Raw genomic sequence first — 18,042 nt, 5'->3', positions numbered from 1 at the left:
ACCTGGGACACATGTGGCACAATTTTTTTTTTGTCTTTCATCTGAATTTTAATTTAAAATTCATTCATCATACTTGAAGATGGAAAAACCAATGTGGGGGGAAAAGCGAAGGCCTAACAACCATCCTTCATTTGTATTTTATGTGCATTCTTTGTTTTCAGATTGTCGTTTTTGTTTTATGCATATACCATATAGGAATGTATCTTGTCTTGCTCCGACTCATTGTTTAAGCTTCATTGGGATTATGCGGGCTTAACCCCTCTCGTTTTTTTTGTTTTTGGTCCAACTCTCTCTTACCCACACTCACTGCATTCCGTAACAAGTAAAAGCAACTTAATGTCTTGCCATATTTTTCACACAAATTCAATTCTTTTATTTTTCCCTCTTAAATTGAAGTTTTCTTTTTTCTCAGTTTTTTTTTATTAGGCTTTTTATTATGGAAATTTGTTTGTGTTATGCTTAAGTTAAAGGCAAAACTAGTTTAGCTATTATTTTAAGACCGACATAAAGATTAAAACAGTATCAGAAATACATTTTTTTAAAGCCACAACTTTTCTTGTTATTTTCAGCTGCTCTGCATTTTTTCAGAGGGCTTTTCCAGCTCATTTGCAGTTAATTTAAATGGTTCGGGCTGGGGTTTTTCTGCAACAATGCCTGCTAATTATGGTGAAGTTTTTTGGGTTCAGGGCTGAATTGGAAAATCAAGCGCCCATAAAGATCTGCGCAGAGATTGGCTACTATATACATATATATTTTGTACATATATATATAGAGAGATATAGCACAGCACAGCTCATTATCATTTCTGCAATCCACTTGAATCCTTTTGTTTTGTTGTCCCATCCGAAATGTTTTGTTTTATTAATTAAAACGAAATGCAAGGCTTTCCGGGCATTACTGGATTAAAATTAAAACAAGGGAAAATCGTGAAGAATGGTGGCTAGAGTGAGAGGGGGGATATGAGTGAGAGAGAGGCAAACAAGAAGCGGCAACAATTCTTTTCTACGCACGGCCAGACTTTGCAACATAATTGGAATTTCCTTTTTCCTGCCCCTGCCCCATCCCATTACCCCTCTCTTTCTGCCGCATGCCCCATCTTTGTCTTGTCAAGTGGCACAAAAGACAAGAAAAGAAAGAACTCAAGAGTTGCCCGCTTGACCATAAGCTGTCCCATTCAGGCAACAACTTGAGCAGCAACCTGACGTTCCCCATGCCCTAAGCCCCTCTCTTTCTACGCCCATCTACCCCTCTCTTTCTACTCTACATAAAGGTAGTTGCCAGTGGGGGGGCAAAGGGGGCAAGCGGGCTTGGATGCTGGGCGTGAGAGACTGACTAAGAAGTCAAAAAGATATGAGTCAGAGAATTCTGAGAATGTCCTCAGTTCGAGGAAGAGGTATAAAGTCGAGTTCATGGGCTTGGGTTATAAACTCAAGACCCTCTCTCAATTCTCAGCTTCCTCTTCGTATTCCACACTGATTTAAGGCAGTAAGTGGACAACGTATGCAAAACATGCAAGTTCTTAAAGTGTGCTTAAAGATTATTACTCATTAATATTAGCATATGGTATGGTATGATATGATATTAAGATTCTTAAAAATGCTAATTTGAAGAAGTTTATGAAACACAATACACAAAGCTATATTTTATGAACTCGTTTACCTAATTAATGATATTGGCATTCCATAGAAAATACTAATCGTTATTCCCCTAATAAAACTGTTGCTACATTTCTTTGGATCCCAACTGGTTTATCGTGAGAGATATCTACAAAAGTGTTTAAGATGTGTATGCAAATATTCCTAGCAAATCAAGAAAACCAGCTTAACTTTGGCATACTCTAAGGTATTTTGCACTTTATTTTCCAGCTTTCCTTTATTTGTGTTCTTCCTTGACGGGCTAGTGAAATGAGTGCTGCTCTCAAGATTCTGCTGGTCCTCTCTATCCCCTTGGATTCTCCATTCATCTCGAGGCCCTCATCGTCCATTAATAGTATGACGAACTGTCTAACTGACAGTTTTCCCAGGCGCGATGACCGAAGTGAAAGCGGCACCCAATTAAGCCAGTTTCGGGCTTAGCTAATTAGGACTGTCCACCCTTTTTCCTACTTCAGCCAGCCGCCACTCGCTTTTCTCAAACCCATTTTCTACTGCTTTTCTTCAAAGTGTTTTTCTCACACAAAATATATATAGAGAACAAGCTCCAGTTTAGAGTGCGGAAAACAAAAAAAAAAAGCGCGCCGTCAACATCATAAAAAGTTTTAAGTTTACTGCTCGAAAATTAGAGCACAACTGACCACAAAAGAACGGGGAGGGGGTTAGACGATTTTCTCACTTTCTACAAAAAGACTTCTTCCCGTAGCAAAATGCATAAATACTTATTTTCAACTATCCCAAAAACATGATCAACTCCCGGCTGAGTCATCCTGTAATGACTCTACTAATTTTTATCTCTCGGTTAAATTCACTTCCCTTCTAAATCTTGTTTGTTGGGAAAACTTAGAGAAAAGGTGGGGACTCGGAGGGGAAAAGAAATGGCGTTAATTAAATTCGACTTTCTGCGGTATTAGAACATTTTAAAAGGCATCACTTGGGGTCGTCTGCCAGCTTTTTTTGTGGTCCAAGCCGGATGCGGTAATTGCTGGGAAGTCGACTTTGGATTCTTCTCGACTTTACAGTTTGCCCAAGAAGTTTGCAACCCTATAGACTGTCTGAATTATGAATCTTCCAAGTCGATAATGTCTGGCGATTTGTTGCAAGTCTGGTTTTGTGGGTTATAAGCTAATTTTAGTGTGCCGTTCTTTGTTCCTTATTTCTAGCCTATTATTTATCCATTAATTGATAATGATATAGTCAGTTTTTGCACTTTTGGACATCGGTTCTCTTTGTTCCGTTTTGCTAGGCCCGTTCATTCTATCAAAACTGGTTTTGTTTTTAGGCTTAATTAACTGATTATCTCTGAGGATTTCACTATTAGAGTTTGTGTTCTTTTAGATATTTTCTAAAGATTATAATGATAACCAACGTTAATATCAAATTATATCCAAGTACCAAAAAAAAACACTTTATAGAACCCCATAGCAACCCCGTATTATTTAACATGCGACTCTTGCGCAATAATTTCTAGTTGTCTAGGCGAATGTTTGCCCAAATTTTACGGTCCCAAAGTCAGGTGCCGGAATTTTAGGTGTATCTGCGTTTGTAACTTATGATGTTCACTGAAAATTTTATGATATTTGTCCAGCTACGGTATAATCTGTTTTGAGGTAAAATAAATATTTACTCCAGAATTTGGGAAGATTGCGATAAGGAAAAGATGATTTTAGTTTTCCTGGGATGTTGTTTTTATTTTGTAGGGTCTCTATTTGCCAAGTGTTTGTTTCAGGGTCGTCTACGGCATCAGGTACCCAAGTGCAAGTGCTCAGGTAATGTGTCTGTTAAGATCTCTTGGGATCACAAAAAAAACACACAAATTTGATATGACCCTGTCGACTGATAAGCCGATAAGCTAAGTCAGTCCCTAGATGAAATACTCGGTCAGCCGTAATTCTGGGTTTATATGCTTATTTTTGTAGGTTACAGTGGTCTATTAGCTAATGATTTGTCAATGTTTAAGGTTTAAGTGGAACATTAGGGCATCATAAAAGTTATATGATACCAATATAAGGTTTGCTATCTATTAGCTAAAAAAAAACTTTGTATCATTCGAATTTATTTGAACAAATTTGGTAAGATCTTAAAACTGTGCTGATTGTTCCTATCCTTTCAGTGTTTTTTTAAGGGAGTACAAAAAGACTCTATATTATAAACATCGAACAGCGATAAATCTTCAACATTTTGTACCATTTGTGCCTTTGGTTCCCATTTCTAATTATAATACCAAAAAGAAAAGCATGTCTTGGGGACTTGGGGAGCGTTTCTATCCGTTACTCACCTATTAAAGAGCAGCTGCAGAGGAGCAGCGCCAAAAAGACGCCGACTGAAGTCAGCGGCAGCGATTTTCGCAGTTCACCCATTTTTTATCGCTTTTTCTTGCAGTAGTAGTAGTTAGTAGTTTATCCCGCTCGCAAATTGATTGCTCTCCCTTTCTAACTTCTTTGGTTTGGTTTACGGTTGCACACGAAAAAAAATGTTTAAAAAAATTCAGTTTGTTTTCGTTGCTTTGTGATTGCACAAGTAATTATTTTTTGGTTAACACTTTTAGTCTTCAGGTGTTTTTTTTGTAGCTGTTTTGGTGTGTGAATCTGGAAAGAGATACAAAAGAATTGTGTTAGAAATATTAATTAGTGAGGTTCTTATTTGTGGTATACAGAGATCTTTATAGTATGACCAGAAACAAAATACTGTTTTTCTTTTAGATTTTTTTTGTGGTTTGTTTTAAAGTTAAGATTTCTTTTTCATATCTGGGCTTTATATACATAGTTCCTTAATATTTAGTACTGCGGTTGCATCTTAATAACTGTAAGTTTATTCGGCCGTTTTGTTGTTGTCAGTTTAGAGTAACCTCAAGTCTAACTTTGAGCTTGAGAAGTTCATCTGCATTTGATATTTGTCATAACTTTAGCATTTCTGATTCAAATGGCAAATGTTGGCATTTATGGGTGAGCAGAAGAGGAAGACGCGTCGCACACGAATGGCTTTTGGTGTTGTTGTGTGTGTGTGTTGTGCTGTGTGTGCCTGGTGTCTCTTTTGCATTCTAAAGTTGGCGGCACCCAGGGAAAAAAAAAACGAAGAAAATAAAACCTGCTGCGCCGCCGACTTCGCACATGTTGGCCAGTTTTTGTAACGGAAATTGCGGGGCTCTCAGCAGTCAAAACACGTAGTGCGGGAAATATTATATAGGGGGAATACAAACAGGGGGCTTGTTGGAAGGTAAGAGAAGAACGGAGGACCTGAATGCTTAAGTACAAGGCCCTCATACTTAATAATATTTTTAATAAATTTGTGTTCTTCGTAGATCCTTATCTTCTGGGTTAAAGGTAGGAATACATACACACATAAATTTCTTATCTCCACGAATTTATTTGTTTTCGCCTCTGCGTTAAATCGTGACTCAAGTTATCTCTCTCTCATATTCTCTATTTCTCTTTGTCTCTCACACTGAAGTTACACCTATGCTTAATGTCCTTGAGTAGCGTTGCAACAAGTTCTAAAGTACAGTTATCACTCGCTAAAGAAATATCACACAAAAGCACACTTTTCAATAAAAATAATTTTTATGGTTTATATTTTAGTAGAATAATGGAACAGTACCTCGAATAACACAATTTACGTGACTGTTCCGTCTTTATCACAAATGGAATGTGACCTTACAATAATGGCTAATAATTCCCAAAAAAGCTATATAAATGAAATCTTTAATTCAAACTGCGGTAACGGCTGCCACGTCAGCAAGCAGTTGCAAAGCAAGCAGTTGATCTATGAAACAGTTATGTCTCCGACAATACGGTGGTGCTGCTCTAACATATATGGTTGCACTACTTCAACAAACAAATCAAGTCAAAGTCAAATTTGAATAAGTGTCAAAACCGTTTTATGGAAAAATTAGCATACAACCGAGGGAAAACTGTAGTTGCTTCCTTGCGAGCTCTTGTCTTGCCACTAATCCCGCCCATTTTCCTCGCGGATTTTCTCACCGCCCCCCTCATTTGGCTTACGGTTATTACAGTTACTGGGTAATCGATATCTAGGGCAGGCCTTGACTTTTTTCTAGAAAACCCCATATGTGTGTCTGTCCGCACGCGAAATATTCTTGCGAATTTGTTAGGCACACCAGCGCTTCTTGTCTTGCTTTTGGCAAATTGTGACATCCTAACAAAATACTAGGGAAGCAGTCTTAAAATATTCATAAAGTTTCAAAAACGCTAATTATAATGGGAAACTTGGTAAAAGGGGAAGTACCGTAAAGCCAGCGGAAGCAAAAAGCTAAAATGCTGAGGGGGAAAATTTTGGGAATCTGTTCAAGTTGCACAAAAGTTAAGAAGTTTTCCACTTGATATTCGTGAATTATGAATGCTGATGTCAAATGATTTGATTTTGAGTTTCGACTGGGGGCGAAAATGTTTAATTTCATTTTCGGGGCTTTCCCGTTTTTAGCTGATTGGTTGGGAAACACTTGGAAATTCTATCTTTGATTTTATAAAATATTTATGAAAACGGTTTAAGCTTATGGTCCACTAAATCTTAATTTTATTAAATCCTTTTCCAGTTAGAGAGGAAACTTAGATAAAGTCAAAAGCTCCTTAAAAAGTTTCCAAATATTTTTGTACTCGGTATTTAAAAATCACTTTGTCCAATTCGAGAAAACCCAATCAAGAATTTAATTAAGACAAAACAGAAGACTTGCGTCTTTTTAAAACTTTAGTTATAAAACCGCCAGGAGGTAAGCTTAAAAACTTTTGGAATAAGCACGGAGACAAGAATTTTCCAACTTTGACTCTATTCTGGCTTGTTAACAGTTTAAACAAATATTTTTAATCACGTTAAAACTTTCGTCGGAAGCCGCAGCAAACGAAATGAACTTTTGTTTTTGGGGCAGACAAAGGAAAAATAAAACCGGCAGAAATTGTTTTTGAAATTTGAGGATCTTTTGCTGTGGCATTTCCCCCCTGTTTTATTTTTTGTTAACATATCGGGTTTGGGTTTGTGACCAGGTTTTTCCAAGTTTTTCTAAGTTTTTCCTTATTTATGTTTATAGTTTATAGTATTTTCTGCCTTATTTCCCAGCTGCAAGCGTGAGTCAATTGCCAGCGCTCACTGTTGGCAACAACAAAGGCTACAAAGTTGGCAGCCAAGCGGGCCCAAAAACCTGTTTTCCATTTTATTTTCTCGCTTTTCAGGTGATGTTGTTGTTCTTTTTATTTTTGTATTTTATGATACGTTATATGCACTTTTCCAACTCGATTTTAGAGGGAGTTTTCAAAGGGTTTTCATGGAGTGTTCTCATAAAGTTTTTCATTGAAAATGAAATAACTTTGCACGTGAGTCATTGGAATCTTAAACAAAAAACAACAGAGAGCGACAGAGAGAGAGAGTGATATTTTTGTATTTTTTTTGTCACACGCTAAAAAAAAGTTTAGAAAAAAAAACTGTCCAAGAATGCCGCCAGTTTATTTTTGGTTTTTAGGGAGCTGTCTCGTTATATAGTTTATAGTTTTTTTCGTTTTCCATGTATTTAGAACAAGTTATGCGATCAGTACTTATTATTATTATTTGTTATTACCAATTTCTCATTGTTTAACTGGCACACTAACACACACCACGGCAGAACTCGACGCGTTGGCCGTCGAAAAGTATCTGAGCCAGCAAAGTACGAGATACTAACAACCGTTCACCACGCGCGCACAAAACAAACTGCAAGATACGGATACTCAGATACTCTGGCAAACTGGCAAAGTACTGGCGGCAAGCGCTGAAAACCTACTGTGGCCATAATAAACGAACGAACACGAACGAGCTGCCGAATGAGATATTTGTACTGTGGAAAAGGGGGGTGGCGTAACGAAACGTATCTGAACCAGCAAAACACGAAATATCGAGATGTTTTGTTGCTGGCAACATTGAGGCGGGACACAGGCCGAAAGCGTGTTGCCAAGAAACATGTTGCTGGAGTTCATGTGTCTCAACATGCTGCCGGATTGAGGAAAGATATAAAAAACTTCAATGTTGGTTATTAAAGATTCAAGTTTGAAAGACTGTTTCGCAGTGACTTTTTGCGGATGTAACTAACTTCAATTCATTATAACAGCCAAAAAACTGAAAATTTCTGGCTGAAAAATGGGATTCCGATTTTAGTACAAAATGCGCTTATTCGTTCCGGTTTTCGATCGTAGTTGAGCCAAATCAAGGCGTACAGCAAAAATACCGACTGTTTTGAACAGCTTGCTAAATATGCTAACGATCCTTATCACCTTAAGGAAAATTTATTTTTTGACCAATTTCGCATTTTTTGTAAGGGGTTACATCACCTTTTTTTGCGAAAAATGGCAAAAATTAAAAATTTCCAGGCTTAAATGCCAAAGGATTGGAAATTAAACTATGATTCCAACGAGGCATGGCATTCCTCATTAGGACCTTTTTTTTCTAATATAGCACCCAAAAAACTAATTTCTTAAGGCGTAAAAATGGGATTCAGATTTTAGTCAAAAATACTCTCTTTCCTTACGGTTTTTTAATCGTAGTTTGGCCAAATCAAGGCGTACAGTAAAAAGGCCGACTGTTTTGAACAGCTTGCTAGTTATGCTAACGATCCGCATCACTTTAAGGAAAATTTATTTTTTGTCCAAATTTCGCATTTTTTGTAAGGGGTTACATCATCTTTTTTTTGCGAAAAATGGCAAAAATTAAAAATTTCCAGGTTTGAATGTGAATGGATTCGAAATTAAGCTACGAACTACTATGCCATCCAAAACACGGAGTTTTAAGGGCGGACAATTGAATAGTAAACAATTTCACAGTAGCCTTTTTTAAGATTTAAAAAAAATATCCTAGATAGCTGGGAGAACAGCTTCTCAATCAGAATCAGTATTCTCATTAGTATTCAAGTGTAGACATTGTCGTGTACGTGAAACCAAATTTTATTTTTACACACATTAAAACTATGGACGGAAAACAAGGTGGAAATACACTTCGCAAAACAACTGGCTCCCTGAACTTATCGAGCCAACACAAAAAGCGATTCTACGGAATTTCCCCACAGAACGGGATACGTTTCGAAGCAAGAGAATGGAACTATATGACCCTCTTTAAAAATTCGGTAAGTAGGAAATATCTTAATTTTTAATAATATATACCAATTGCTAACAAACGAACCTGTGACCGTTATAAAGAGTGCACCTCAGGAGCTTGAGAGTCAGTCCCTTGGGGAAAACCCCGGTAAATCTGAGCGGGAGAAATGCAGTTCCGTTCGCTCTCCCAGTGCCCGTGAGAGGGAGTCCAGGAGCAAGAAGGAAAGAAAGTCATCCAAGTCCATCAAGAAGAGACCCAGCCCTGTGCTGAAGATCCTCGACCCACATCGTCTGGGCTCCGCCGTAGCCTATATGCATTTCATGCGCAAGTTTCAGAGGAAGAACAACAATTTGAAGGCGAATGATCTACTAAACAAGGGAACTCGTCTTTGGTGCCGTCTGCATGGAAACCAGCGCCAACAATTTGAGAGGCCGCCTTGGTAAAGTTGTCTAAATGTAAAGCTTTACTCAAACAATAATATCTACCATTTTTTCAGGGTTGTGAGGACTGGATAGGAACACTATTCAATTTTAGACGTATTAATGTATGTAAATTTGAAGCGAAAAATGTCTTGTAAATCTTACACTTCACTATTCAATTACATACAAGATATTTACAAAACACGAAGATTAAACGGCAACATAAACGGATTAGCGTATAAATCTATATTATCATCATCTTTTTTTGCGAAAAATGGCAAAAATTAAAAATTTCTAAGCTTGAATGCCAATGGATTGGAAATTAAACTACGATTCCAACGAGGCATGGCATTCCTCATTTGGACCTTTTTATCTAATGTAGCACCCAAAAAACTAATTTCTTAAGGCGTAAAAATGGGATTCAGATTTTAGTCAAAAATACTCTACTCTAACGGTTTTTTAATCGTAGTTTGGCCAAATCAAGGCGCACAGTTAAAGGGCCGACTGTTTTGAACAGCTTCATAGTTATGCTAACGATCCGCATCACTTTAAGAAAAATGTATTATTTTAACCAATTTTCGCATTTTTTGTAAGGGGTTTGTTTGCGAAAAGTGGAAAAATTTAAAAATTTTTAGGTTTGAATGCCAATCGATTGAATATTAAACTACGAGAAGAACGAGGTATGACACGTCTCATTGTGGCTATTAGTTACATAATGGCAGCCAAAACACCGTCTTTTTAGGGCGAAAAAGGAATTCTGAATTCAAAAAACTATTATTTTTATGGGTTTTCAAAAACAAACAGCATTGAAAAACACAACTTACACAGTTGGTTCCAAAGACCTGAAAAAGTTTAGCCCCCTTGATAATTAAATTAAAACCAAAGTCATAATTAATTTATCAGCAAAATGTGTAGGTAAAATACATTTTCAGTGCAGAGGAAGGGAGATAGGGAGCGTCTACCGTTAGACGACGAAGAACTCAACTCTTTTCCTCTCGTGTGTCAACAAGGTCAAATGGCGATGGGCGGAGAAACTGGGCGGCGGCACTTAAGCCGCATTTCGTCACTTTTACGAGTGACTGGTGTCGGGTTTTTGACACGTTTTTCTTGCCCAATCTTTGGAGGGGTTTGTCAAAAGACTTTCAGAACGGAGCATTAAAAATGTAACTACTTTGGGGGCAATAGCGCTTAAAAAGCTTAACATCAAAATATTACGCCACTTTTATTATACAGAAGACAGCAAATGAAAGCTCAGATACGGTTTTTGTTTAACTAAACTATCTATTAATTTTTATAAAAGAAATTCATTAACTTTTATTGTTAAGAAGACAACGAACGAAAATTCTTGAAAGAAATGTGGAACTATGATTAGCGAAAATATCAAAACTATCCTTAAGTTTTTCTCCCACTGTATCCCTCGAAGTTTGCAGCATGTTGCTGAAGGAAAATGTCTTAGTTGTGGGGACTTCACGATCATGTTTTGGGGGGAAAAGCGAATGGCTTTTCCGGCTCGGCAACATTTCGGCGACGGCCACTTGTTGTGCCACGCAACATCGAGATTCGATTCGGGCAAAAACTTCTTTTCGGTTTAATTGCCGCGCTGTCAATTAACCTCCGCCCACTTCCGAAACCGTGAAAAAATCGCAACGAGGGAGGGGTGATTTTCCCGGCTAAGTGGAAACAAAAAAGTACAACAAAATCCCAGTTACGTTTGAATGCGTTCTGTGCAATTTACTAAATGAAATTGCGTATCTGACAGATGCATAGATGCCAAAGCGATGTGTTCTGCAGTTATCATTGTTGTTTTGTTTTCGTGTGTCGTGTGTGTGACGGAGCAATTTATCACCCTATACAGAGGGATATACATATATCTATATACCACCGAAAAACCCCCCCAACTGCCCTTTCCCGAATCGCCAATAAGTGATTTATAGGATTGTTATTTTGTCGTTGATGTCGCACTTTCGCTGCGCTTTATTTATTGCCCTGTGTCTTCCTCTTCCTCTTTCCGCCACCCACAAAAACCCGATTCGACCGATTCGCCCGATTTGAAGTGTGTTAATTTTATTTCCATTTTTCCGCCGAACAGCCGCACGAATTTTCCGAATTTTCCACAGATGGATATTGAATTGATCGGCGTACTGTGGGAAATGTGGTGACAATCGTTCTACATGCTTAATTTGCTAATGCGTTCGACCTTTGACCTATCGACTGGTGATGTGAAAATGTCTGTTACAAAAATGTACAAAGAGTTGGTTGGAGCAAAGAAAATCTTTGAACTGGAGATTCTTAACTATTAAAAGCAAGATATTTTCTATACTAATTTTAAGGTCTCAAATAAAAAACTTATATTCACTACTTAAGTTTTAAATATTTTAAAATATATCAATTATTTTATTTGAATAAAGAATATAAATACATACAAAATATATTTACCAAACTTAAACTTATCGTATATATGCCCGCATAAAGAACAACTTCCTTTTGAGCACTGCAATTATTAAACAATTATGGGAACAAGTGAACAATGGCAATAACCTGAGTCGCTCAAACCCACTTGAAACGGTTTCGCCTGACCTGTGACCCCGGGATCCGATAATCTGCTACCTGATTTGATGGCCAGCCAGACAAATGAAGACGTCGATTTAGGAGGCCTGTGGGCTGCGAGTTTTCAGATGGGTGGTCTCCGAATCAATCTCCAGCGATCTCGGCAACTCTGTTCCAATTTGTAGCCCGGGATCGAGTTCGTTTTTTTTTTCGATTTCTTGTGGTGCACACCTGCATTTTGGTGGTGCATCAACAAAATGTTCTCAAATGACGGTAACCGCAGCCCGAAAACCATTAGAAAATGGTTAATAACTCTATAAGCAATTAGATCCGCAGAGTTCCCCCGCCCTGCAGCTCAATTTCAGACAGGTTTTTGTCCGCACCGAAGACCTGAACTCAATACCAATCTCGGTCTTGGCCAGAAACTTTAGCCGAGAGTCATTAGTTCACAGGAACGACAGCCATTCAGAGGGCCAAATGATGAATTATGGTTTTCCGAATCGAACGCACAAAGCACAGAATTCAGATACAGATACATTCACTGTTGCACTTACGTGTATGAAGTAAACTTGGGGCCGGAGGTGCCAACGTTGGGTGCTCAATAATTAATTGATATTTAAGCATTTGCCTTATGAGTTCATTTGCCAGGATCTTGACGGCAGAAATCAAAGGTGCAGTTGCCCTATCTTGAAGAAAGGAAATATAATGGATTTATAAGAATCTGTTTTTTCAGGATATTGTTCGATTTGGCTTAGTGATTAATTATATTAAAGAACCTTGGTTCAATATTTTTCTCTCATGTTTTTAAATAAAGAAATCAATACGAATACAGTTCTAAATAAATAATTGGGATGTTACTCGTAAATGTAGAAACATATATCATGTTATATCCTAATGACACTGCTGTTGTTTTTCCAAGAGTCTATTATCTTTAAGCACTGGACTGCCGCAAATGGGTTAATGAGTATCCATTGCTTAAAAGTCCATGGAAACCCCTCAACTGTTTGAGTGGACCCATAGAACCCTTCTGTTATTATTATGCCATTAAATGGCCCTCTCCTCTCCCCACATAACCCTTGAGTCCAGGCACCAAAAACAAGTTGATGAGGCTTCCTTGGTCTTTCGAAAATAGTCTCATTAAACCATCAGGACAATAAATGGACATGAAATATTTTCACAGTTGACCTTTAATGAGCTCAAAGCAGTGGGACCCCCTTTATAAGTAAAATAGCCAACTTCCGTCCGAAAAGGCAACCGCAAAAATCCGAAAAACTATGCTAGGTATTCGATTCCTGGCGATTTCGCACAGACGACGACCCTTATTTTTCAGCACCCCCCGCCCCGAGTTTTATTTCTATTTTGCTCGGACTATGGATTGTTTATTTGTTTGTTGACCTTTTAGCTCTTGGCGCGTGACTGTGACCATTTGACCATTTGTCCCCCTTTGTTGCGCACGCGTGCCCCGATATTTCGGTATTCTCATCCCCGACCCTTAAATATTTTATTTATTTTGGGGTGATATAACCCGCCCCTTTGTTTTAAAAACATTTCGTCCCCTTGCCATTTTCGGTTTTCAATTAAATTGCCAAAAATTATTGCTTGTGTGTGGAGAAAATGAAAATGCTAGAAGGGGTAGGGGTGGCAAAATAGAATTTCCCGGATTCGGGGGCTATTGGGCAGTTTGGACAGGATCGGGGTCACCATTGGGTAACGGTAATTGCGACCAGTTCATTTCCTGTTGCGTCTCTAACGATTTGATTTAATTGAACGCATTTTGCTTGGGTATTTTAAAGTGTTTGAATGAAGAGGGGATGACCAAATATTCATTTAGCTGGTGGTCAGTGGAAAATAGGTGGGTGTTCACAAAACAAAAGTGAGTTATAAAATAAAACAAGGAGAGGGCAGTAAAAATAACCAATATAACAATGGAACCAAATGTCAAATGCAGAGAATAAAATGAGAACAAGCATTACTATCACAAAATGTAAAAGTGAAAATGATAGGGAAACGTAATTAAAATGTATTTATTAAAAATGTTGGAAGGTGGCGTGAAAAATGTCATAAAATTAGGTTTTGAAAAATGGTGAACCATTTTTTGTCAGTAATGTTGTATACATTTTATGCTACATTTAGAAGTGGTACAAATTATGATCCTCTTAGAAATAATATTATTATTGGTGGCATAGCACATAAAAGTATTTGTAAATTTGCTTTAGTGTACTGAATTCAAATAATATTTAATATGAATATCACTATATTTTCTTTTCGATTTTAGGGGCGTAAGCCGCTGCATTTTCCCCCGGCAATTGGTGAAAAGTGCTCCTGAAATCACCTGGCGTCAGTAAATCTGAGCCAGATTGTCGTCCGACCCAATGCCTCGAAATTGTGCATTCAAAACAGGCTAAAGCCAGAAGGCTCGAATTCGAATCCCGGGAATTTCGGGAACAATGGCCACGGGGGTGTGGCAAGGACAATTAGCGTCGGCCGCAGCTAATTATGATCCCTGCGCCGCGGGTGGTGGACATATATGTGCGCTATATTCGATGGACTCTGTGCACTTTATAGGTGAGTCTGCGAGGCTGCGAGAATGGAACTCCCAAACTCATTTGCGGTTCAATGCACGGCGAGACCCAATTTCACTTTCCCTCGCCGCGTTGACATTTTCCGCATAGATTGTGAAACCCTTAATTAACTTTCGAGGGCAAATAACGACCCCGGATATGTCCACTAATCCAGACAGACTTTCGTTTCGTTAGTCGCGTTTGCAATGTGAGCAGGACATCCGAGACGCCACCAAAGGACCAAACAAACACGACAAAGCAAAACAACGACCATTCGTCCCATTCCATCCCCAAACTCCTGGTTTTTTGTTTCTCGGTCGGCAGTGTCGCGTGCTCCTCATCATCCACATATCCTCTTTAGTTTAGTCTCCCCACAAAAAAAAATTGTATAATTCCCTTGGCTATAGGTATTTTTCCAAAAAAAGAATTTTGGTATCCTAAAAAAGATTATTCATGAGTATTTATGTCCATTTAAAATAAATGATGCATGTTAAGAATACTTTAAGTTGAGTCTAACAAAAATGTTCGTCTTATTTTTAATTTCTTTACTTGATTGTTTTTTCTTAAAATATGCTTTATGTTGAAAATTTATTATATACTTGGATACATTTTAATTATTCCTAAGGCTTCACAAATGTAATATTTTTTGTAGTAACTAAAGTGTGAAATATTTGCAATAAAAGTGTGTAATAGATACGTTTCTAGAAATGCCCTCTAAAAATATTCTTTTATTTACCCAAGACCTTAGCTCAGTTCTAGTCCAAAACCACATTCCACCGAAATTCTAGGCAATCAATCAAAAAGCGGATACCAGGGCAATTATCCAGAATGTGGTATTCCCAATTGCACGATTATTTTTCTCAGTACAGTGGGTAGGAGAGGGAATAACATTCGAATTTTACACCTACTCACGTGAATTGGGAGGGCATCGCCGTGTCCTGACCACAGACATCCTGCCGTACACCCGCACCACCTGAGTCCTTCGGCTCCTTTGTCCTTTGCCGGGCACTCATTTTGCCATGTGGTCAAACACAAAGTATGTCTGCATGTGGTGCGGTCCAACATTGTTACTTTGAAGCTATACATCCACGTGTGTATGTACATATATATATATAGATTGTTATATGGTCATATAACCATGCACCCATAGGCGGTATGCGAACACAAAAAAAAATGTAACAAAATAATTCCCATGCCAACATTTCCGGGAGCTGTGCAAATTTAGGGCTTCTCACCCGTGCAAGGAATGTGTGGATAATGCGTTGCCATTTAACGCATTACTGAGTCCTGCCCATCGCTGAAAAAAATCGAAGGAGTCGTTGGGAAATTACAACTTCAGGATACTCAGGGTATATCCAAAATGCCCCCTATTAAAATTTAAATTTTTAAATTTTTATAAGAATATTTAATATCTTGTTATGGGCTATTTTTGTTGAGGTTTTCCTATAGGCAATATAAATATTAACGTAATACATTTAGTAAGGTAAGATACCAACCCATTTACCCATTGAGCTACAGGGTATAAACATCTCGTCTGCGGCTTTGCCTTTTTTTGAACCATAATTATTAGCTTTCGGTTGGATAAGGCGTCGCTTCGTCTGGTTGTCTCGTAAGGATGCTTTGTTGTGGTCATTGGGATGGGATTTCATCGGAGCCACCCAGCTTTCACATATCATCCTTAGGCTGCGGGACAATGGCAACATTCATTCAGGCCAAATTCAAGGTTTATGTGGCATGAGATCATCCCCGAGGAATTTAGCTCCAGAAAAGTTATGGCTTTATTTTAAAAAGGTAACACAACAATTATTTGTATTCATATGTCTTATTCAATAGTTTTCCCGTAAGACCATTGTAAGCTTTTTCAACTATTTTATGAAACCTTATCTTATAAACCCTCATACTAAAAACTGTTCCATCGTTCCCAGAAATATTAAAAATCGCCTGCCGTCTGATTTACTCTTAAATAGCTAATGGTCAATTAATCGGACAGTTTTGATTAGATCAGAGCAAATTGTTTACTTTATTGCTCATCAGTGGAAAGTACCAGCATAGTTTTATTATCTCGGCTAGTTACAGCCATCTGACCGCTTTGACCAGGAATTACGAGGCCCGAAAGTGGGGAAACCCGAGATGCGTGCCGTGAAACGAGAACAAGAACCGTGTGAAAGTAATCGGATCGCTTTTGTGGCCATAGGAACCTGCGTTACCATCCAATTTCCAACCGCTAATCTAGGCAGGGAGTTTTGTGCGCTGTTCTATCGATGAAAGCGTGGCCTTTATTCCGAAATTCGGTTTAAGGTTTCGCGCTTGGAGATCCGGGTAGAGCGTTTAAACAGCCCCCCCCCCTGAAAGGAAATGTCAATATTTGTCATTACCGCGTGGCATTTTCTAGCGAATTTCTTCAACGCATTGTCTACGGGTATTTTTTCTCTTTTCCCGTTTTTGGATTTTTCGGGGTTTGGTTTCGTCGGCTTTTCCTTTGTGCCGGCAATGGCCATAAAACCAACAAAGGCGAAACAAAGGCCGCCGTGCGCCGTGTGATTATGTAAGACGCAGTTGCACATCGGCTCATATTTGCCAACACCACACATTGCAGGCGGAAATCCAGAACCAGAACCAGAACGAGGGATCCAGGAAAGAAAAACCAGGCACGGCTTTGTTTGAATTGGCCTCTTCCGTTTCCGATAATCGGATATAGCGACAGATATACTCAAATGGTGCGACCAGAAACCCAACAAAAGATTGCAGTCAAGCAGTTCAGTCAACTCCAGCTCAAGATACCTTTTCAAGGACCTCAAAGTCAACATAGGATTATGACTATTATTATTTATTTTAAGTGCAAATCTTTTAAAAATTGTAGCCTTTATTTTTCACTTGTCAAAAATCTAATAAAAATGTTTTTAAGATCAAGTTTGCCTTGTTTTGTTGTTAAGACATACAGCCTTCGAAACTCGTCTACTTCCACATTTACACTTACATTTCCAACTAAACTACATCGCTTTCCACATTCAAATACATTAATATCCCAGTGAAGATCCCACAAGAAGATGCAGAACGGACCAAACGATAAATACCCCGAAAAGTTCGATTTCGATGAGGAGGTCAGTCGCATGAAGCTCGAGGTCGATCTGATGTTCTTCGCCGAGATGGAGGAAGCCCTTTTTGGGGAGAGTGAGCCCGAGGATACCAACGATGAGGAAACAAGTCCTTCGGAGGGCAGCAGTGAGGACAGCGATAGACATATCTAAATTCACTACCATGGACGTCACTCGTTCAAAATTTCGCCGGCTATCATTATCATCCAATAAAGTTCTGTGGCATATTGTGTCCTGTCGTCATCCGTCATGATCTGTTTTCGGGATCGCTTATTGTCCCTTAGCTCATCGCTCACTTGTGCTCTAAGCGGATTATGTTTCACCCAGAAACGTGTTCGGGACAAAGGACTCCATGGGGGAAGCGGAAAAAAAAGAATAAAACAAAAAGAAATGAGTACAAAAAGGGAAACACGGGCAACCCTCGAACAATGAACCATGTGGCAAGTGGATTGGCAGCTTGTAATCCGTCACCCCGCCCTACGTATCCTTATATATCCCCAGGTTCGATCCAGAAATGCACTTGCTACATGGTTATTGCATCATCGCCTTATTGCCCTAATGCGATTAGCATTCATTTTTAATCGTGCCTCATTGGAATTGGGTTTTTCGTCTAAGTCTTTCGATAGACTGCCTGCGTATCCGCTCTTTAAGTCCTCTGCACTGGGAAAAATCGTATATGCTAGGGGAGATCTATAAT

The 18,042-nt window shown here is 38.6% G+C and overlaps 3 protein-coding genes across 8 annotated transcripts in view; 2 read left to right on the top strand and 1 right to left on the bottom strand.

Moving 5' to 3' along the window:
- LOC119558155 (fasciclin-2) overlaps nt 1-7,399 on the bottom strand; it is a 72,942-nt gene extending 65,543 nt beyond the window's left edge. For 2 of the 6 annotated variants that reach the window (XM_037871397.1, XM_037871396.1), the window contains exons 1-2: nt 7,219-7,397; nt 3,931-4,240 (exon numbers count right to left, since the gene is read on the bottom strand). In XM_037871397.1, coding sequence (XP_037727325.1) covers nt 3,931-4,012 — 82 coding nt within the window. In that variant the 5' untranslated portion in view covers nt 4,013-4,240; nt 7,219-7,397. Of the gene's footprint in view, nt 1-3,930; nt 4,241-7,218 lie in introns of all 6 variants that reach the window. The other 4 variants (XM_037871398.1, XM_037871399.1, XM_037871395.1 and 1 more) reach the window with 3 other exon arrangements.
- Nucleotides 7,400-8,534: 1,135 nt separating this feature from the next.
- LOC119557642 (protamine-like protein 99C) lies at nt 8,535-9,385 on the top strand. The gene is made up of 3 exons (XM_037870492.1): nt 8,535-8,751; nt 8,825-9,162; nt 9,220-9,385. The coding sequence occupies exons 1-3, from the start codon at nt 8,596-8,598 to the stop codon at nt 9,236-9,238; spliced, it is 513 nt and encodes a 170-aa protein (XP_037726420.1). The 5' UTR covers nt 8,535-8,595; the 3' UTR covers nt 9,239-9,385.
- A 7,823-nt stretch (nt 9,386-17,208) lies between these two features.
- LOC119557292 lies at nt 17,209-17,577 on the top strand. Its single transcript, XM_037869983.1, has one exon. The coding sequence runs from the start codon at nt 17,298-17,300 to the stop codon at nt 17,496-17,498; it is 201 nt and encodes a 66-aa protein (XP_037725911.1). The 5' UTR covers nt 17,209-17,297; the 3' UTR covers nt 17,499-17,577.
- The last annotated feature ends 465 nt before the right edge of the window (nt 17,578-18,042 follow it).

The sequence above is a fragment of the Drosophila subpulchrella genome, chromosome X (genome assembly GCF_014743375.2).
Source record: "Drosophila subpulchrella strain 33 F10 #4 breed RU33 chromosome X, RU_Dsub_v1.1 Primary Assembly, whole genome shotgun sequence".
NCBI classification, from domain to species: Eukaryota; Metazoa; Arthropoda; class Insecta; order Diptera; family Drosophilidae; genus Drosophila; species Drosophila subpulchrella.
This window is presented reverse-complemented; position numbering and strand designations above follow the sequence as displayed.